Source organism: Chrysemys picta, chromosome 8, assembly GCF_011386835.1.
Source record: "Chrysemys picta bellii isolate R12L10 chromosome 8, ASM1138683v2, whole genome shotgun sequence".
NCBI lineage: Eukaryota > Metazoa > Chordata > Testudines > Emydidae > Chrysemys > Chrysemys picta.
The window spans coordinates 54420520-54443468 of NC_088798.1; the positions used below are offsets into that span (position 1 = coordinate 54420520).

Here is a 22949-nt window from a genome sequence, read left to right on the forward strand (position 1 = left end):
CTCCTAGGAGCCCTTGTGCACAGTGGCTGAAATATTACAGAGTGTTTAAGAATCTTCCCTCAACTCCTATGAATCTTACAAGGTCTACAGCCCTTTCTGCAGTTCCAGGTGTCCCCATCTCTTCACAACAGTATCTCTCACTAGTTTTTACTACCTAATTGGCTATGCATGCCTGCATTTACAGCAAATCTTCCCTCAGCTGCAGCCTTTACAAGCTTTAAAGACAGATCTAAAGTGCATGCTCTGTACGTGATTTTCTAAGGCTCATAATTGGGTCAAATCAAAGCCAAAAACTCTAAGGCACTTCCCCACAATTAGGGCTATTTCCATGCCAGATTTTAGTACACAGCTCCCAGCCACTTAAGCCATACAGCTGTTCAAAAGAAGGGAGCAAAAAATATTTTTTCCTCTCTCCTCATATTCACAAACGGATTAAATGTTTTGTTCAAACTTTCCAAAAAAATTCTCTTTGACTAGAGTCCCAAGGCCTGATTCTCCTCTCATTTGCACCATTTTAAAAAAACTTTGTTTATACTTTTCAGATTTTCAGCAGATACAAAGAAAAGTCATTGTTTCTTTTCAGTCTGGTAACTCAATTGACATCAGTGGAGCTCCTTTCAATTTACATTGCTGGGAGACCAGAATCCACCTAGATGACAGGAAAAATCCAACTACCCCAAAATTAGTATTTTTCGGAATATGATGGCTGACTGAAAACAGGAGGCTAATATAACCTGAAAACCTTTACATCACTATAACAACAGTGGTCACTACCACACCACTGTTACATCACAACACAAAGCAAAAATGAACATGCTGTCATTGACATGCTCCACTCTCAGTAATTTCTTTGTAAAAAAACAATTGTTTTCAAAAGATGAAATGTTTCTCTCATAAAAGTCAGCGGTTTTGTGAAACTCCAAACTGCTGGACAGATTTCCCTTTTTAAATGTCTTTGGTCAAATTAGTGGATTTCAGCCCCTGTGAGATATTGATATAATTGGAGTGCACCAAGATGTCATACATTACAATTATTGGGGGAGGGACAGCTAAGTGGTTTGAGCATTGGCCTACTAAACCCAGGGTTGTGAGCTCAATCCTTGAGGAGACCATTTAGGGATCTGGGGCAAAAAATCTGCCAGGGACAGTACTTGGTCCTGCTGTGGAGGCAGGGGACTGGACTTGCTGACCTTTCAAGGTCCCTTCCAGTTCTATGAGATAGGTATATCTCCATATAATAATCAAGAGATAACACTGAGATGTCAAAGACAGAGTCACACCTGAAAGGGACTTACAGATTCTTCAGCTTTTTGTCTCAGTCAAATTTAAGTGAGCCAGGAATTACATATACATGCACCATCTTGTTTGCTTTTCATTCTCAGGTTAAAAAAAAAAACGTATATAGTAATATTGGTTCATGTTTCTTAGTTGTCCTAGCTGTTGTCTTTTGGGAGTTTAAAAAATAAATCCAGCATTTAAATATCTCCATCCTCCTGCCTTAGTTTCGTTTGGTTCTTGCTCTCCCTTTTCATCTGATGTTCCATAGCACAAATCTCTGCTACTTACTAGGCATCTTTGTTATCTTCAATTATGATCCCCACCCTTTCCCTCAGTGTCTCTTCCAGATACTCTTCCCTCCCTTTCTGATTTATCCTCTCTTCCATTTTGTAGTCCTTGATGCTTAGCCCCCACTGCTCTTTATTTTGCAGCAATGTTTTAGCCTACTCTGTACACGCATGCTTCTAATTTCCCTATTGCTCAGTATGCTTCTTGTGTGTGCATGTGGCCCAATCTGGTTTTATATAGTGCCTTTCATACCCTGGATACCCCAAAGTAATTTATAAAACAAAGTACTAGATACTGCAGGCCAGATCCTCAGGACTGTCCCTTCTGCCACCAGCACAACTTGGGGAAGAACAGCACAAACATGGCACTAAGTCTTTGTAGGGCCCTGATCCTTGAACAGCCAGGCTGGCGCCAATGACCAACATGGAGTGGCCTTAGGGCGGCTCTTAGTTGTGCGGGCTGCAACAGCCTCCAGGGGGCATTCCAACAGCCATGGACTGCAGAAGTGAAGCAATGCTCTGGCCATAACCCCTTTTCTCCTAGTTATACTCCATATATGTTGGACTGTGAGGGAACAGCATAAAACTATGCCAGTTTTAGGGCACTGGAGGATTCCTCTATACAGTGGGAGGACTGAGCTGACGTCATAAACCAGCTTTAAGTCTGCTTTGTGCTGCCAGAATAGCAAGCAGATTTAGCCAGACCAAGGATTTAGCCCCAGACGTGCAGTGACTGTTCAGACTTTGGAACCGTGCAAGGCTTGAACAAATTTCCTGAACTTCTGGGTTTCTTGTTCTTTGCAATAAGTTTCTTTTTCTCTCAAAAATCTAATAATCTACAAATTGCTCAGATTTTTAGAGAGCATTTCCCCTAGAAAACAACAAGAGAGCCAACAGTCCATCAACCCTCTCCTCATCTCACTACTGACCCAAGAAAGGATAGCCAGGTGTGTATTGCTAAGAGAAGAGAGGAAAAGGGGACTTTGCTCATTTCTCCTCCTCCTCCCTTTTTGAGGAAGAACTGTGTTCTCCATCCTCTCCCCCTCTCTACTAAGGCAAGGTAAGATATCACTAAGGCATCCACACCAGATTTCCTCCTCCATCCCAAAAGAACATCCTATTATCGAGTCCTACACAAATATATTGTAATATTAAAAGACATCTTCATGGGATAGCATACTACTGAAAAAGAAAGTTTTCTTGTGGTGAAGCAAGCAGTTCCTCCTTTTGTTTGCAAAGTTGAGTGGGGGAAGGTGGGGCTTATTCATGGTTTGAGACCCAAACCGGCCTCTGATACATGTACCATTTAAAGAGTAACTTCCAACATACTGTTTCCTTCTCTGTACACCTCCTCTGGGATTTTTTCCTCCTCATTCAAATAATTATTAATACTCCAATCAGCAGCAGGCACAAACACATTCGCTGTGGTGAAAATCACAGCAAAGAAATTGTTAAAATCTTTGAAAAGTCTTCATCCTCCTTAATTGCTCCCCTAACTCCCTGGTAGTCTAGCAGACCTATCAATTCTCTAGTGCGCTTCTTGCTTTTGATAAACTTACAAAGCTGGCGGGGGGGGGGGGGAAGAGTATGCATGCCTTCTATGACTCTGTTACGGTATGGTTAAGTAACATCTATGCTGACTAAGGATTTTAATTTCCTTAATTTTGATTCTAGTTTCTTTTTGACTAGCCTCAATTTTTCTTTAATTCCCCTTTCTAAAATTTTGCATAACAGTGCTAGTTTTATTACAATTATTCCCCAGAGGATGCTGAATTTAGTAATTACATTGTGGGCTCCCTTATTCAGTGGCACTATCAGTACCTTTCACTCTATCTGGGGCCTCTCTCTGCTCTTGAACAGACTTTTGTCAGTTAGCTCTGTCTTTATAACTTAACTAGTTCAAAGCAAAAAGGACTTTGCCCCTCCCACCCATTCAGTTGCAATCAGTTGGCTTGTCTTTAGTTTGACTCATTCACTTTGAAGAGGCACAGATTTCAAAACAGGCCAATTCAATAATTTAGTTTTATTACTTCTAAAGAGACTAGTTCCAGAGATTAGTTTTATTAGCTACCCCTAGAACAGCTACTGCCCTAAGAATTAGTTAACAGTTTCTAAAATATCTATTTCAAAGACCAGGATTTAAATTCCAAAATTAACTCTGCATCTTTGGTTCAAAAGGTTTAATTAGAGCATTAAAGTATCATCTTGTGAATTGTGTAGGTGTGGGGACCAGCCCAGAACCACAAAGCAAAGCTGAGCCATATGCTAACACCACCTTCTTGTCCCCTAAGACAGCCGGAATCAACCCTTCAATAATAGGGAGCAACTGATAATCAACCATTACATTATTTTGTGGTTTCTATTATAGTTAACAGAGCATTCTTTAAAAGAAAGAAAGAAAGAAAGAAAGAAAGAAAGAAAGAAAGAAAGAAAGAAAGAAAGAAAGAAAGAAAGAAAGAAAGAAAGAAAGAAAGAAAGAAAGAAACCACACAGGTTGAACTCTTCCGTGGGATGTTTCAACCGGAAGTAAATAGTTTACTTCCTGGCCAGCGATTCAGAAATCCAGCATTTTGAGAGCTCTGCCAGATGACAATCTTAGAAAAATAAGAGGGCTTCAAAAGAGGGCAAAAGAATCTTGCACTTAGATTCCTTAACTTCCTCCTCAGGTCATCCCATTCTTAAAATGGACCTGGAGAAGGCACTCACAGGCTGTGAATCAGAATGAGCATCCTAAGCCCAACTCTGTTCTCAGTTACAATGATGTAAATCCACTGAAGTCAATGGAGTCTCGCTGATGTAACTGAAAGCAGGATTTAGGGCTCAGTCCAACTACCCTTGAAGTCAACAGAAAGACTCTAATATTCCAGCTGCATTGGGACCTCACCCTTTCTTTTTCTTGGAGTTCAACCAGAAGCAGCATCTTCTTCTGCTTCACTGGAACAAAGTGGAGAACATTAAAGTGAAGTAAGAATTCATTACTTATCAGCGTGCCCCTTTGAATCTATTTTGCAGCATTCATTCTACCCGATTTCATCCCATCCTGTATAACTTTATTACCTCCATGTAGCCCTGCTCCAGAGCTGAACACATTATGCACCATTATATCAGAGCTCCCCATTCTTTACAATTTTCTTTTGAGCACTGCTCCTTGCTCTCCCCTTCAAATCTAAACAATGGAACTAAAAAGACATACAGAACAAACAACATTTAAATTAATATACTGCTCTCTACAAGCACATAACTCTGTTTCCATCTGCTGCTCATTTCCTAACTGAAACTTCAGGGCTTTATTGACAGGGGAGGCCTGTCCATATAGGCAAACTAGGCAGTCGCCTAGGGTGGTAAGTTAAACGGGGCGCCAAATTATAGGGGAAAAAATCATATAAAAAAACGAAAAAGATGAAAAAAATACAAATAAAATGAAGATGTCATTATTTCAATTCCCATGCGCGTATGGAGGGAATATGAATTATAATTAATTTCTCTACATTTCTGAGCATTTATTAATATGTCAAATCTTTTATTTACTGCAAAATAAATATTTTAGCCAAAAAAAATTTCAATTTGTGACATAGGGTCAAGATGGCCCACTCTGCAATTTTGATAAGCAATAACTCAGCCACCATGAAACATCTGCCAGCGGCAAGAGCTGCAATGCTAGTGACACCTAACTCGAATACACATCAAGGTTGCATAGCCGGAAATTCATGTACAGCAGAGATATCACGAGTTGATACATGTCAAATGGTCATTTTAACACACGTCATAGGTAGATGGTTAAGAATTGAGCGAATACTGTGGAAAATTGTGTTTCTTGGTGACAAAGAATAAAGAATAATGTCTTTCAGCATTAAAAATCCAAAATGTGAGTATCTTTCAGAGTTATTAAACCTTAGCGTTATCGGGCTATATAATTATGAACTTTTCTTTGTTATAATTGGTTCACATGTAATAAATAAGGTCCATAAAAGAAAAGTAACAGTGTTAATGCTTAATAGACTACAAAAGTGATGACATCACACTCCAAGCGGGTAACCTTGAGGAAGGGGATTACTTTCCAAACAACTGGTGTCGGGTTATAACGTTTAAAAAGGTCATTTTGTTTCCGTGTAAATGCTGTAACTAACTCTTTTAATAGGTAAGTGAGTGTATGAACCTTAAAGCAGTGAAAAGATGTGTTGGGATGGCTGCAATGTGGGTTAAATCGCCAACCATGTGGTGTGTCAGCCATCCTTAACGCTATAATGCTTGCAGTCGGGAGCACAGTACATAACACTATTCAAATGCCCCATGGCAGAAAGAATAAAAAGAAAACCCTCAAGAGCTTAGTATCGTAAACGAAAGGCTGAGAAGGAAAAGGACCAAGCAAAACAGCAGGGATCCTTCCTGAAATATCTTCTCTTTAATCCAAATAAAGATGGAAGCAGTTCACAGCATCCAGATGAAGGAATTTTACTTGGAGAGAGGTTAGTTCACATCCACATGGAAGCAGTCTGGAACATCCAGATGAAGGTATATCACTTCAAGATGAGGGTAGCTCACATCCACAAAAAAGCAGTTTGGTAACTCAAGATGATGGAAACTTACTTCTAGATGAAAGCAGCTCACAGCATCAGACTGACATGGAAGTGGAGAAAATTTATTCACCTTCGGAGACACATGCAGAAATTGAAGTAAATGAAGTAGAAGAAAGAAAGGATGAGGAAGTTACAAACAAGTTACAGTATGAGGACCCAGCTTCATGGCCCAGATGTGATGATAGTGTGCAGCAAATTCTTGCGGAACATGGACCCAAACAAGTTCATGAATTTCCCTTCCCTAAGGATGGAAATAAAAAAAATTTCTCTGCTCAGCATTACAAGAGGAAACTCATTAATGGGGAAGAAATTCATCTAAACTAGTTACAATATTCAGTGTTGAAAGACTCTGTGTTTTGCTTTTGCTGCAAGTTGTTTAGAAATCAAGCAATTGGTACATCACTTACTGAAAATGGTTTGAAGGACTGGAAAAACATATCTTCAATTCTCTCTTCACATGAAAGAAGAACAGAACATTTGGAATGTTTCAAAATTGAAAAGAACTTGAATTACGATTTGAAAAAAGGAAAAACTATTGATGAAGAAAATTTACGTGTGATCAAGGAAAAAGAAGAATATTGGCAACAAATATTAGAGTGTCTGATTGCTTTAGTGAGAGTCCTCGGTAGGCAAAATTTAGCATTCCGCAGCCGTGGCAGAAACGAAAAATTATACACTCCAGATAATGGAAACTTTTTAAAATTTGTTGAGTACCTAGCTTTGTTTGATCCAGTCATGAAGTAGCATCTACGTAAAATAACTGATCATGAAACACAGGTTCATTACTTAGGAAAAAATATGCAGAATGAACTGAATCAAATCCTAGCAAATGCAATTAAAAAGAAAATTGTAGAAGCTGCCCATTCTGCAAAATACTTTTAAATAATACTGGACTGTACACCAGATGTGAGTCATGTTGAACAAAATGATGATGATCATTCGTTTTGTAGATATGGAAAAGTCTGCAGATGAAGATAATGTTGAAGTGCTCATAAAGGAACATTTTTGGGGTTTCGTACCACTGAAGGAGACAACTGGAGCATTTATGACTGAAACTATTCTACAAGAGCTTGAAACAATGTCATTATCTGTTGAAAACTTACGTGGCCAAGGCTTTGATAATGGGAGTAATATGAAAGGTAAAGACAATGGTGTGAAAAGGAGAATGATGGAAATCAATCCTAGGGCCTTTTTCATTCCTTGCAGTGCGCATTCTCTGAATTTGGTTGTCAATGATGCTGCTAGATACTGTTTGGAGGCAAGCAGTTTCTTTGACCTGGTGCAACGTGTTTATGTGTTTTTCTCAGGCTCAACACGCCATTGGGAGATTCTGACTCGCCATGCGAATTCTCTGACTGTGAAACCACTTGGTCAGACAAGATTGGAGAGTCGCATTGATGCTTTGACTTCGCTATCAACTTGGAAACATTTATGATGCCCTAACTGAAATTTCTGATGCTACTACCTTTACTGGATCATCTGGCAATATGGCACGTTCAGATGCAGAAGCTCTTGCAAATGGCCTTTCCAAGTTCAAATTTGTGACTTCACTCATTTTGTGGTAGAATATCCTTTTCGAGATTAACCTCACTAGTAGGCAGCTTCAGGAAAAGAATTTGAACATACATTCTGCAATTCAAAAACTGCAGCAAACTAAAAATATTCTGGAGAAATTCAGAAGTGATGAAGAGTTCAAAAGAACACTGGTAGATTCTCTTGAGCATGCTGAAGAAAGAGACTTTCCAACCAGAGCCAGTTCACATTCAGCAAAAGAAACAGCAGTTTTTGTATGAAGGACGAGACAGACCCATTCAGAACCCAAAACAAAGGTTCAAAGTGAATTTCTACTTTACAGTCCTTGATACTGCTATTCACTCGGTTGACGAAAGATTTCAATAGATGCAGCAGCTAGAGTCAGTATTTGGCTTTCTATATGATATCCACAGCTTGCAAAAGAAAACAGCAAAACAGGTAAGAGAATGTTGTATAAAACTGGAGTTGGCATTGACTCATGAAAATTCAAAAGACATTGATGCTACAGATTTGTGTAGTGAGCTTCAGGCTTTTTCAAGACGACTTAAGAAACATTCCACTCCTGAAGAAGTACCGAAGCTTGTTTGTGAAAATAAACTCTGACAGTTTTCCAAACATTTTTATAGCTCTAGGCATTCTTTTAACTTTGCCAGTTTCCATAGCTAGTGGGGAACATAGCTTCTCAAAGTTAAAATTGATAATAACATATCTGCGTTCAACAATGGTGCAAGAGAGACTTGTTGGACTTGCCACAATGTCAACAGAGCATGAAATAGCTGGAAAACTGGATCTAAAAGAACTAGTAATTGAATTTTCAAAACTTAAAGCAAGAAAAGTCATGTTTTAAGAGCACAAAATGTTTTTTATTCTGAGTGTTTTGTAAATACAGGTTGAAGTTCATTGAAGAGTTTTCTTATTTCTTTCTATATTGGACGTGGTGGTAATGGCAGTTAAAGCAGGATAGCATAATGGATGATTTTGGATTTGTAACAATAAAAATTATAATTAACATTTTAATGCATTTTTATTTGAAATCGGACTGAAATATCATCTAGCTGTCATGCACAAATCTATTCTGAAAATTTTGTGTATCTATTTTAACTGATCTCAGAAACATTGGTTGGACAGATGGACGGACAAACTGAATAATTAAGCCTCTGTTTAAAAAAACAAAAACAAAACATTAAAAGGAAAAAGGGGGCAAAACGTTTTCCAATTTACCAAAAACCTCAGCCTAGATCTGCCTTTGGGGCTTGGGGCGCCGATTGCATGGCTCGCCTAGGGCGCCAGCTGCTGGCAGCTAGTCTAGGGCCTCCCCTGTTTATTGATTATCATGATTCTGAATAAAACTATGGATCTGTTAAATTAGACGGGGTAAAAAGGGCACAGCAATAACAATTTGTCACCTTCAGTTGATTTACCTCCTCCATCTCTAAAGTATCCCATATTCGGGTATAGTGGTCCATACATCAGTGCCGTGTACTCTCCAGGCTTAGTGGGAGCTTTGTTTCTAGATGCTGCTTGTGCAGTCTTCTATTAAATCTCTGCAGAATCAGATACTTGCAGGAGGAATTCTGTATCTGTGTGAAAGAAATAAGGGAGAGGTGTTTTAAATACAAACAGTAACATATTTCCTCATATGTTCTCATGATCTCTTTCTTATGAGATTAATCCATTGAATATAGTCATTGTATAGATATGGAGGCAGGCACATGCAATATTCGTTAGTTACATAGAAAGCCACTGGTCAGAGTGGATGGCATAGTGGATTAAGCCTCAAATCTCACTTTCCAACCCTCCCAATTCCCCTCTTTCTCTGTCATTGTTGAATGCACCATTAACCTCTTTGCCACTAGGGCCTGCAACCTGGGTGTCATATCAGACTCCTCCCTCTTGTTTGTACTGCACATGCAAGCTGTGTCCACATCGTGCTGCTTCTTCCTCCATAAGAGTATGTCTAGATTAGGAAAACAGGTTGGGAACACATTTTCAAACAAGATCCTATCTAGACTAGGAAGGTAGGTTGAACACCTATCAAGTCCAGCCTTCTCTTTCTGTCCACACTGCTAGAACTCCTACCCAGGTCCTTGTCTCCCATCTTGACTACGGCAAACTCCTCCTCTCTGGCCTCCCTAGCACCAGACATCACCCCTGCTCCAGTCCATTCAAAATGCAACTGCTAAAATGGTCTTCCTCGATCATGGTTCTGAACACATCCCCTCTCTGAATCACTGGCTCCCATTTTCTGCTGCACTGAATTCAATCATCGAGTACTCACCTATAAGGCCCTTACAACTCTGCTCCTCCCTACTGATTCGCTCTTTTTTGAGGCCTCCCATCCCTGTAGCTTCATCCACTCTACCAATGATGCCACGCTTGACCTTTGATTGGTCTGCTTCTCCCACCATCATATTCATGGTTTCTTCTCTGCCACCATTATGCATGGAACACCTACTTTGAACTAGCTGATAAAACCACTGTCCTTTCCTTCTTCAGATCTCTCTTCAAGCTCTCCTTCTATTGTGATGCCTACAAGAGATCACCAATTCATAATGGCTAGGTAAAGGGTCAGTGGGGACTGCTAATGTTTATTTCTGTTAAAAACAAAAGTTGAAATGACATAGAACAATCAAGTTATGCATCTAGCCTATCTAAATGCATGTTCTTATTTCTGATACTTTGTTTCTCTGTCCAACATCCCTCCTGGTTGCTACACACCCTTACCACATCTTGCCTTAAATTAGATTGAAAGTGCTTTGGGACAGGGGTTGTGTCTTCCTATGTATTTGTAAAGCTTCTAGCACAATGAGATCCCAATCCTGACTGGCACTGATAATAATAATAATATGGATCCACAGGGTCAAATCCCATCAACTCAATCTTTTGCCCTTCTGATGTAGGCTAACAGAATATTATGCAGTCCAAAGAGTTTGGATCCTTGGATGAGACGTCACAAACTTTGGTCCCATCTGTTTGGCTAAGCTATTATCAGATCCAATTGTACTTTTGGGAACAGTATACCCCAGCGTCCTTAGCCAAAACTTTCCTTCTTGTCACTTGTGCTCTTTGCTGTTTAGCAGCTGCATTACAGTCCTGTAGTATGTACACAGGACCAAATCTGGTTCACCTTTTGTACACAAGTATTCCTATGGACCTCCACAGAATTACTTGTGACAAGTTTTGAACCACAGTTTGTAAACATTTTAGGGTCCTTTGGGATTAAGTTGTTTATTATTATGAACACATTTGTGCTCGGATGCCAAAATATTCATTTTCTATTTCCAGCCATCTGACATCTATTTTTATTTCCACTTTAAATAAAGACACACTGAAACAAAAGACAGGAAGGTGCACAATACTAGAGACATCCTACAATTACAGGAAGTTGACCATGCTGTGAACGTTCAGCTTATTCCTGAACAGTTGAACCCTCCTTAAGATCCAGCCAAAGACCAAAAAGCAAAACAAAACCCCAAAGGAAGCGTTATAGAGGAAAATCCTTCTGCATTTGGATACCATGATGATGGGAGATGTTAGAGAGAACCCAAATTTGGAATAGTAGGTAGCACAAAAGAAAATGAGATATATAATTATATAATAAAAATAGAAAGAGGATTGAGGGATAGCTACACATACAAACATAACAGAAGCGTCAAGAATAATTGTTTGCCTGGGAATAAAATTAAAAATTATAAAATACCCTAATGTATTATAAGAACATTTGTGTACTAAAAAGGACAATGGCAAGTACCTATGTTAGGAATTTCCAGGGTACCCTTTACTGTAATAGATGAGCACAGTAACGGAACATTTCAGGCAGCTGAAGCCCCAAAGTGTTCTGGTGAGGAATGCCCTTTAGATTTTAAACATTAAAAAATAATAATTATAAACCCCACCAGTTAGCAAAAAGTTAAAAAACATCACACAGCATGAGAGAATCTACAGTGTATTGTGTTGATTTGCACAAGCAGTGTGTGACGGTGCACTCCATATGATGTTATGAAAATATGCTGATGAGTGTGAATATAATGTAACTGGAATATGCTTCATGTAAAAGGTCTCTTGTAAGGTATCATTACAAATCTTATAATCTACTGAGTGTGGTCATCCTACTTGTATAAATGTATCATTCTTGTATCTGAAACTAGAAATATAAAATATAACTCTGAGATCCTATTGTAATTATGCAAAGTGTAGGCCATTAATGGTGGCTTGGAATCTTGATGACTCCCATTAACCAGGACAATTGATTGTAAATGGCTCTGTTTACTTGTAAGTCTTCCTGTATACCTGTATGCTGGCAAGTGGGTAATGAAGTCTTACAATGACATGTGATCATGTTACCTGAACTGGAATCCATCTTTAACCCTATGCTTTTCCATTTAGAAGGAGGGGTGGGAACCCAGAGAGGGACAAAGGATTCCTGCCTAGTGCAAAAGATATATAAGGGGGTGGAACAGAACAAAAGAGTCTGCTGTCATGAGAAATCCTGTAGCTACCACCTGAGCTGGAACAAGGACTGTACCAGGGAAAGGATTGGGCCCAGACTAGAAAGAGGCTAGTCTGTCAAAGAAGCTTATTGGAACATCTCAGAGGGTGAGATTTACCTGCATTGTTTCCTACTGTATTAGGCTTAGACTTGTGTGTTTTATTTTATTTTGTTGGTAATTTACTTTGTTCTGTTTGTTATTACTTGGAACCACTTAAATCCTACTTTTTATATTTAATAACATCACTTTTTATTTATTAATTAACCCAGGGTATGTATTAATACCTGGGGGCGCAAACAGCTGTGCATATCTATCAGGGTTATAGAAGGCAAACAATTTATGTGTTTACCCTGTATAAGCTTTAAAACGGATTTATTTGGTGTTTGGACCCCATTGGGAGCTGGGTATCTGAGTGCTGGAGACAGGATCATTTCTTAAGCTATTTTCAGTTAAGTCAGTCTATAATTCTGGATGAAAAAAAATTCTGACAGACTACAGAAAAAAGGGACTTGGTGGTGTTCTTTAAAAGTGAAGTAACATTAAAAATGAAATGAACACAAAATCTTTCTGCAGACGTAAAAATGTATGAGTCACTTGCAGGGATAATAGATATGCTCTTGCCAGATCCTGGTGGTCAAAATGCATTAAAATAAACTATTATTCCAGCAGGCTAATGGTAGGTGTTCCATACTGTTATATAGGAGGCACATGATTTTCTCCCCTTTTTTAGTACTGGTGAGCAGACCCAGACTGGAAGCCTTGGAGCAAAGGTGAAAGTAAGCCGGTACACCCCAGGCCCTTTAAATTGCCACCAGAGCCCCACTGCTGGAGCCCTGGGGTAGGGCTGTGGGGCTCTGGCTGCTATTTAAGAAGTCCGGGGCTCCCACTGCTTCTACCACCCTGGCCCTTTAAATAGCCGCTGGAGCCCCGCCGCCACAACTCCAGGGCTCCGGCGGCTATTTAAAGGGCCGGGGCGGTACAAGCAGGGGAGCCCTGGGCCCCTTAAATAGCCCACAGAGTCCTGGGATAGCGGGGGGCTCCAGGGGCTATTTAAAGGGCCCTTGACTCCAGCTGCCTCTGCCGCCCTGGTCCTTTAAATAGCCGCTGGAGCCCCACCGCTTCCCCAGGGTTCCAGCAGCTATTTAAAGGACCGGGACGGTAGAAGCACAGGAGCCCTGGGCCCTTTAAATAGCCCCCGGAGCCCCCCGCTATCCCAGGGCTCTGTGGGCTATTTAAAGGGCCCAGGGTCCTGCTGCTACCCTGGTGGGGGAGGAGGAGGGGCACTTACCTTACAGGGTGGCCTGGGGTTGGCTCTGACCCCCTCAGCCCTGCCCCTTCTGCCCTAGGCCCTGCCCCTTCCGGGGGCCAGAGCTGGCCCCAGCGTACCAGTAAGTCACTGGATTTACACCTCCAAGGCAGGGGTGAAAGTAAGTCCTCAAGTCACCAAAAAGATACACAGCATAGACTGATGCAATGCAAGCTTTGCCAGAATGCCTTGCCTATATGCCTCAACTCCTACCTGAAATTGCCACCTTGAAGAGGACAGTTCAGTCCCTAAACCCAAATCTGTCCTTGATCTCTTTGCCGAGATTACCAATAAGGAGTACCAGATAGTATCACGTATAGCGATGGGTTTTGTGATGTGGACATCTGTCAACTGAGGACTGGAATTAAACCATCAAATCCATTTCACGCTGGCCACCAAATTGCCATCATGTGGTCATAGCTTTCGGTCATTACGGAGTTATTCTGGATTAAAACCAGGAAGCTAGAGGTGAAGAGGCGCTGTATCCCACGGTAAACACCATTCAGTTACTTTTTATGGTTTGTTTTCTTAAACTTTATTTGGAGAGCAAGGCAAAAGCAAAGAAATCACTGCACTTTTTTGCTTTAAAAGTTGGTTTAGACACACAGTACACCAGGACCAGATGTGTATTTATCGCTATAACGTAGCATGATGTGTAAGTCAATAATTTGGCAACCTCTTTAGAGAAGGAATTTGCTTATTTTTTGTTCCACTAGCTGATCCAAAACCATTTCCAAAGTTGCACAATCCTTCTCCAACCTAGTCTCTCTATTGAGAAGCAATACTCAAAACAGATTTGTGGGGGGAGGAGGGCAGAAGCAGGTCTCTTCTGGTTATGCTAAAATGCTAAATAGCAAGAGTTTAGAAGAGAAAAACACTCTGCTCTGCTGCTTTCTGAGGCAGGTTCCTCTCTTTTCCAAGTGGACTCCAGTCTTCATGCATTCCTCCCTTTCCCTCCACCCCCTCCACATGATAGTATTTGGCAGAAGCTTTTAATTAAAAAACAGCCAGACTGCATTTGTGCTACCCCAATGAACCTCTCTTGGGAAATGATGTTCTTTGCTCAGCAATTCCTGCTCAGAGCGCTGAGTGCCAACAAAAGGAAAACAGCTGGAATGACTTCCTATCCTTCCTATTCTCCATTCAGGCCTGGTGGCCTAGTAAAAAAAATTCCCCCCCCCCCCCCAAGACTGGAGCTAAAATAACAAGGATTCATTCAGGGTTCAAAGAAAGACATGATGCCTTTTGAAAACATTATTTTATGGCTCATTTCTTAAATAAATGTATTAAAAGTCTAATGATAATACAGATCTAATAGATTAAGGGCCTGATTCAGCTGCCCTGAAGTCAGTGGAAAGATTCCCGTCAACTTCAAGGGGAATTGGATTGTGTTTAATGACAGACTGATGGATTAATAAACTGGATCATATCTTTGTATATGAAGAGCACCTAGCACCAAACCTGACTGAAGCCTCTAGGCACTACTGTAAAATAAAAATTAAACAATAATGTCATGTGACTGGCCTATGCACTATGTCAGGGGTAGGCAACTATGGCACGCCTGCCGAAGGCGGCACGCGAGCTGATTTTCAGTGGCACTCTCACTGCCCTGGTGCTGGCCACCAGTCCGGGGCCTCTGCATTTTAATTTAATTTTAAATTAAGCTTCTTAAACATTTTTTAAAACCTTATTTACTTTACATACAACAATAGTTTAGTTATATATTATAGACTTATAGAAAGAGACCTTCTAAAAACGTTAAAATGTATTACTGGCACGCGAAACCTTAAATTAGAGTGAATAAATGAAGAATCGGCACACCACTTCTGAAAGGTTGCCAACCCCTGCACTATGTCATCACCGACTTGCAAATCAGTGCTGCAGATTATATATATATATATATATAATATATATATTATTATATGTAGATTATATAATATATATATATATATATATATAGAGAGAGAGAGAGAGAGAGAGAGAGAGAGAGAGAGATTATATATATATATATATATATATATATATATATATATATATATATATATATATATATATATAATCTGCACCACTGATTTGCAAGTACATATGTTACTAATTCAAATTTGCATCAGACAAAACACAAATAAATGATGGGTGTCATGTTGTCAAATTTCACAATTTTATTGCATGTGTTATGACATCTCACGTTTTCCTAAAAGTCCCAGCTGATGGAACCATGTTATTACCTGAAAAATCATAAGGGGAGAGAGAGAGAGAGAGAGAGAGAGAAGTAAGATTCTAGACCTCATAATTGTGGAGAAACGTTTGAAAACATGAACGCTGAAGACTCCCACACTAGAAGGCAAACAAAAAACACAACATATATTATTTTTAAAACCATGTGATTTTTAAGGCAATCACGTGGGTCAAAATCCTTTTGGGGAAGAAAAGTAAGAGAGGTTCTACTGGCACAGTGATTAGGGTTTTCTACAGACCCCTAAAATCCAATTTGGATATGGATAGAGACCTCTTTCATATTTTTAATGAAATAAATAATACTGGGAGTTGTGGGATTATGGAAATGTTTTATTTTCCAGCTATAGATTGGAGGACAAGTGCTACTAATAATGGTAGGTCCCAGATAGAAATCCAACAGATTTCTTCACCAATCACTGAACCAACAAGAGGTGATGCCATTTTAGATTTAGTATTGCTAAGTAGCGAGCAAGGACCTCAAAGAAGAGCTGGTTGTAGAGGACGATCTTGGTTCGAGTGATCATGAGTTAGTTCAGTTTAAACTAAATGGAAGAATAAACAAAAATATGTCTGCAACTAAGGTCCTTAACGTAAGTATAGCCAGACTGGGTCAGACCAAAGGTCCATCTAGCCCAGTATCCTGTCTTCCGACAGTGGCCAATGCCACACGCTTCAGAGGGAATGAACAGAACAGGCAATCACTGAGCGATCCATCCCCTGATAGCAACACCCTAGTCTCTGTTTGCCAGAAGTTAGGAAACCCAGGACATGGGGCTGCATCCTTGACCATCTTGGCTAATAACCATTGGTGAACCTTTGTGAACTTGATTTCAAAAGGACAATCTTTAAATAACTAAGGGAATTTGCTAAGGAAGGGGACTAAACTGAAGAGCTCAAACATCTGAATGTGGAGGAGGCTTGGAATTATGGTATGTCAAAGTTGAAGAAACTATCTGAAGCCTGCATCCCAAGCAAGGGGAAAAATTCAAAGGGAAGGGTTATAGACCAAACTGGATTAACAAGCATCTCAGATAGGTTATTAAGAGAAAGAAATAAAAGCAGGGATCAGCAAGGAAAGCTACTTCTTGGAGATCAGAAAGCGTAGAGAAAAAGTGAGAATTTCCAAAAGCCAAGCAGAGCTGGATCTTGCAAAGGAAATAGAAACCAATAGTAAAAGTTTTTTTAACCATATAAGTAAAAAGAAAACAAGGAAAGAAGAAGTGGGATCACTAAGCACTGAGGATGGGATGGAGATTAACGATAATCTAGGTATGGAGCAACACCTAAATGAATGTTTTGCCTCTGTTTTTAATAAGAGTAATGAGGAGTTTGGGGACAGTGGTAGGGTGGCTAATGGGAATCAAGGTATGGAAGCAGAATTTACAACATCCAAGGTGGAAGCCAAATTCAAACAGCTTAATGAGACCAAATCCATGGGCCCTGGATAATCTCCATCCAAGAATATTAACGGAACTGGCACATGAAATCGCAAGCCCAACAGCAAGGATCTTTAATGAATCTGTAAACTCAAGGGTTGTGCCCTATGACTGGAGAATTGCAAATACAGTATCTAAATTTAAGAAAGGGGAGAAAGCGATTCGGGAAACTGAGGTCAAATTAACAGCCTTGTAATGTATGCAAGGTCTTAGGAGAAATTTTGAAAGAGAGAGTAGTTATGGACATAGAGGTAAACAATAACTGGGATAAAATACTACTTGGTTTTACAAAAGGTAGATCATTCCAGTCAACTTGATCTCTTTCTTTGACAAGATAATCGATTTTTTTAGCAAATAAAATGCAATAGATCTAACCTATCTGGATTTCAGTACAGCATTTGATACAGGTCCACATGGGAAATTATTATTTAAATTGGAGAAGAAGATGAGGATTAATACAAGAATTGAAAGGTGGGTAAGGAGGATACTGCAACAGGTCATGCTTTACGGTGAACTGTCAGGCTGGAGGGAGGCTTCTAGCGGAGTTCCTCATAATCAGTTTTGGGATCAATCTTATTTATCATTTCCAAAAAGTGATAATGTGCTAATAAAGTTTATGGACGGCACAAAGTTGGGAGGGATTGCCAATACAAAGGAGGACCAGAATATCATACAAGAAGATTTGATGACCTTTAAAACTGAAGAAATAGAAATGGAATGAAATTTATTTAGTGCAAAGTCATGCCTCTAGGGACTAACAACAAGAATTTTTGCTATAAGATGGAGATGTACCAGTTGGAAGCGACAGAGGAGAAAGATCTGGCTGTATTGGTCAATCCCAGGATGACTATGAGCCGCCAATGTGATGTGGCCATGAAAAAGGCCAATGTAATCCTAGGATGCATCGGGCAAGGTATTTCCAGTAGAAATAGGGAAGTGTTATTACCATTACAGAGGGTACTGGTAAGACCTCATCAGGAATACTGCAGGCAATTCTGATTTCCCATATTTAAGAAAAATTAATTCGAAGTGGAACAGATACAGAGAAAGGCTATTACGATGATCAGAGGACTGGAGAACCCACCTTATGAGGGAAGGCTGCATGACTTGTTTAGCCTAACAAAATAAGAGATATGATTGCTTTATAAATATCTCAGAGGAGTTATTTCAGTTAAGATCCAATCTTGGCACAAGAACAAATGGATATAAACTGTCAGTCAACAAATTTAGGTTTGAAGTTAAACTAACCACTGGAGGTGTGAAGTTCTGGAACAGCTTTCCACAGGGAGTAATGGGAGCAAAAAAATCTAACTAGTTTCAAGACTGAGCTTGATAATAGTACAATGAGACTACTTACAGTGGCATATGACCCATCTGCAACTGCTATTAGCAAATATCTTCAACAGCTGGAGATGGGACACTAGATGGAGAGGGCTCTGAGTTACAACAGAAAATTCTTTCCCAGGTCTATGACTGTGTGCTCAGGGTCTAACTGACTGCCATTTTGGGGATTGGGAAAGAATTTTCCCCCAGATCAGATCTGCAGTGACCCTGGGGTTCTTTTTTTCTTTTGCCTTCCTCTGCAGAGTGGGGCACCATTCACTTGCTGATTTGAACTAGAGTAAATGATGGAGTCTCTTTAACTTGAAGTCTTTAAACCAAGATTTGAGGACTTCAGTAACTCAGCCAGAGGTTATGGGCCTATTACAGTAATGGGTGGGTCAAGTAGGGTTGCCAGGTGTCTGGTTTTCGACCGGAACGCCCGGTCGAAAAGGGACCCTGGTCGCTCCAGTCAGCACTGCCGACCAGGCCATTAGAAGTTCGGTCAACGGTGCTACAGGGCTAAGGCAGGCTAGTCCCTACCTGTCCCGGCACCGCACTGTGCCCTGGAAGCGGCCAGCAGGTCCGGCTCCTAGGCGGGGGGGCCACATGGCTTCATGCACTGCCTCCACCCCGAACACCAGCTCCTCACTCCCAATGGCCAGGAACCACGGCCAGTGATAGATGAGGGGAGGGGTGCCTGTGTGCGAGAGCAGCGCGCAGGGCCTCCTGCCCCCCCACACACACACACCTAGGAGCTGGACCTGCTGGCTGCTTCCGGGGCGCAGTGCAGAGCCAGGACAGGTTGGGAGCCTGCCTTAGCCCCGCTGCGCCGCTGACCGAGAGCCATCCAACGTAGCCCGCACCCCAACTCTGAACCCCAATCCCATGCCCCAGCCCTGAGCCTCCCCCACAACCCGGAGCCCCCTCCTGTACCCCAACCCCCTGCCCCAGCTCAGAGCCCCCTCCCTCACCCTGAACCCCTCATCTCTGGCCCCACACCAAAGCCTGCACCCCCCAGCCCAGAGCCTGTAACCTCTCCTGCAACCCAACCCCAACCGCCGGCCCCCTCCTGCACTCTGAATCCCTCGGCCCCACCCCCCAGCCTGGAACCCCCTCATACACCCCAAACCCCTCATCCCCAGCCCCACCCCATAGCCCTCACCCCCTCAAACATCCCAATGTAGTGAGCGGGGAGCAGGGCCTCAGGGAAGGGGCGGGACTAGGGTGTTCGGTTTGTGTGATTAGAAAGTTGGCAACCCTAGGGTCAAGTTCTGTGGCCTGCAATGTGCAGGAATAGGAGTTGAGAGCCATGCAGTCAGATGTTTTCATTCAGGTCTAAATGCAAACACAGAGGGCTGCGTATAGTTTGATGGAGCCGAGTATGAGAGAGAGACAATGAGCAGAAACACCACAGAGAAGACAGCAAGAAAACCCCAGAGATAGCCAGAGAATATGATCCTGAGAAAAAGCTAAGAGATAGAGCTTTTGGGAAGAGTGCTTACTAGAAAAAGGCTGGGAACTGTGAGCAAAGAAACTCTCTCCTGTTGTTTGTTTCCTATAATGTTCAGGGAAACAGGACTTTATGTACATTTTTTGTAAATAAACAGGATTGTAGGAAAGAAATACTTGACTCCATCATCAATTTTTCCTCCTACCAGAGGTAATCTGCAAGACTCTGATTATTGGCTAAGTGCTCAGGTCAAAAGGGGTAACAATAGTGAGTACAATACAAGGGGCAAAGTGGTCTGCTGGTTAGGGCTGAGGATTGGGAATCAGGACTTTGCCACTGACCTACTGTGTGACTCTGAGAAAGTCACATGACTTTCCTGTGCCTAAATGTATCCATTATTAAAGGGTGGGTAATACTTCCCTATCTCAGAGGGGCATTGTGAAGCTTACTTAAGGCCGGATCATGTTCTTCACCCATTATCCCTGCTCTGCCTCCAAACCAACCAACCTAGCAGTGCCTTTTTAAAGATCCCCTTCAGGGCTGTTGTTGATTTGTGTTCAGACCCTATGCAGGAGGGAGTCTCCTTCTGTGCTCTCCACCCTTACGCACCCAGGCAGGGCTAGGCACAATGTTCTTATTCTTATTTATTATTTGTATTATGGTAGTGTCCAAAGGGCACAACCAAGCTCAAAGCCCTTAGGGCTAGGCACTGTAAAAACACATATGACAGCATGGACTCTGCCCCAAAGAGCTTACCCTTAATGTTTGTAGAGTGCTCTGAAATACTAAGACAAAAGGTACAGTAGATACCAAATTATTATTATGAATTAGTAAACTAAACAGATTTTTTTTTCTTCCAAGCAAATGAAGTATGCGTCATACAGAACACCACTACAGCCATTACAATTCAAATCATGTGCTGGGTGGGTAATCTAATTTGTCTATGACTCAGTGCATGATGCCTGATCCATAACAGAATAAAGCTACACTCTTGCAATCAATTTAAAAGCTGATTTATATTTACTATCTATTCGTGTTTATGAACACGGCTCATTTTCATGTATTTTCATTTTAAATCTGTCATTTTGCTTAACCAGTTTAATTTTACTTGGCAGTGTTTCACTGTGCCACAAATATAGAGATTCCATGTGCAATTGTGTCTGCCAGACCCAGATGAAGGAAAAGGTCCCTCCTCAAAGGCTGCAGGGTAGGATGAGGAGAAACACTGTCAAGAGCTGGTATGGTGGATTATGGGAAAAGGCCCTTCATCAAAGATGTGCTGATGCAGATGGAGGGAAAGAAAGAAGAGAAAACCACATGCTAAATTTAAAAAATGGTCTTATCCTGCAATCCAGGTGCAAGCAGAGCAGGGACTGAAATGATGTGTCAGTTACAGTAATACAGAGCAGGAATATCCTCTGTCCTGTGCACTGAAAGCGATATACCATCCCTGGGTAGACTAGGAAACTGAGAGGCAGCAAAATATTCCATCTGGTGCATTCCAGACTGGTACCAAAATGGAGATGCTGTATTTCACAAATTGAGCTATCAAGCACTTGTATAGAAAAAGGGAGCTAAAAGGGGCCAATTAGACAGCACCCACATCTGTCAAAACTTTAATCCTTAACCTTAGGAAAACATAATCTAGGATCAAACATAGACACACACAAGTCATTTTGCATTGCCTTTGAAAATGCTGTTATGGATTACCCAAGGTATTATGAAGAGCTGATGAGAAACCCAGACATAGTCCTGCTCAAGCATTTGAAATCTTAAGGAAAAAGAAGTGCATTCCAGTTCTTTAAGCATTTAATATATCACAGCTAGACCCTTCTCTCATACTAAGAGAGAAACAGTCCTGGCTTCTTTGCAGACAGTATGAGGTGACTGTCTAGCAATTTTTTATCAAATGTGTTTTAGTTTTCCTTTGAATGGAATTTGGTTTTACACTGTACTTTTCATGCTGACGTGTATCAAAGCACCATGTACAGAACACTGAATTACATACAGTTATGCACTGACTTTGTAGGCAAACCACAGCAGCACAAAGCACTCCCAATAAACTCATGCAGAGTCTTGGACACCGCAGCTTTTTTTATTTTTACAATTAATAATACTCAGCACTTCTAAGACACTTTTTATTAGAAGATTGCAAAGCACTTCACAAACTTTATTAGTGAATTAAGCTTCCTGACCCTCCTGAAAAGTAAGGAAGTATTTAAAAGATTTACTCATTGCCAGAAGATGCTATGAAGGCCAAAACTATATGAGGGTTCAAAAGACAATTAGATAAGTTCATGGAAGATGGGTCCATCAATGGCTACTAGCCAAGATGGTCAGGGATGCAATACCATGCTCTGGGTGTCCCTAAACCTCTGAATGCCAGAAGTTGGGACTGGATGATAGGGGTCAGATCACTTAACAATTGACTTGTTCAGTTCATTCCCTCCAAAGCATCTCGTATCAGCCATTGCCAAAAGACAGGATACTGGGCTAGTTGGACCAGTGGTCTGACCCAATATGGCCATTCTTATGTAGCTCTCTTAAGTACATGAAGATATACGGCCATGCTGCTTGCATAGGGGGATATGCTCCCTGCCCCACCTTCCCCATTCATTTTGTGGGGTACAGCTTTAGCAGGATGTGCTGCATATGTAACCCCTACTAACAATAGTGAGAATTATGAATGTAAGTCACCATCCGCTGCATTGTAAACAAGCCCCCAGAAGCCTGCAGTACAATTGTCTGGAAGGATTCAGGCTGTGTATTTTGTACACAAATAGCTGAAAACATGTAAATATAATAAACAGCGGTAAGCAACATGCTGATTAATACAAGACTCTCAAAAGCATATAAGGGGGGGGAATAAATCTTTTCACCTCTATGGTCTGAGCACATTCAAAGCCAGAGCATCAACAAGCAAGATTAGTGAGCTTTGATCAAGGATTAGATACTTATATGAATAAGAATCATATCTTCAGTACATTACCTAAGATGAAAATTATATGAGCTATCAAAGCTCCTGCTGCAGGGC

At 41.0% G+C, this 22949-nt stretch overlaps 1 protein-coding gene across 9 annotated transcripts in view; it reads right to left on the reverse strand.

Moving 5' to 3' along the window:
* The window catches only part of RGL1 (ral guanine nucleotide dissociation stimulator like 1), a 154259-nt gene that overhangs the window by 114946 nt on the left and 16364 nt on the right, over positions 1 to 22949 (reverse strand). For 5 of the 9 annotated variants that reach the window (XM_065554471.1, XM_065554470.1, XM_065554467.1 and 2 more), the window contains exon 2: positions 9097 to 9255. In XM_065554471.1, coding sequence (XP_065410543.1) covers positions 9097 to 9141 — 45 coding nt within the window. In that variant the 5' untranslated portion in view covers positions 9142 to 9255. Of the gene's footprint in view, positions 1 to 4449; positions 4500 to 4622; positions 4681 to 9096; positions 9256 to 22949 lie in introns of those variants that run through there. The other 4 variants (XM_065554466.1, XM_065554465.1, XM_065554468.1 and 1 more) reach the window with 2 other exon arrangements.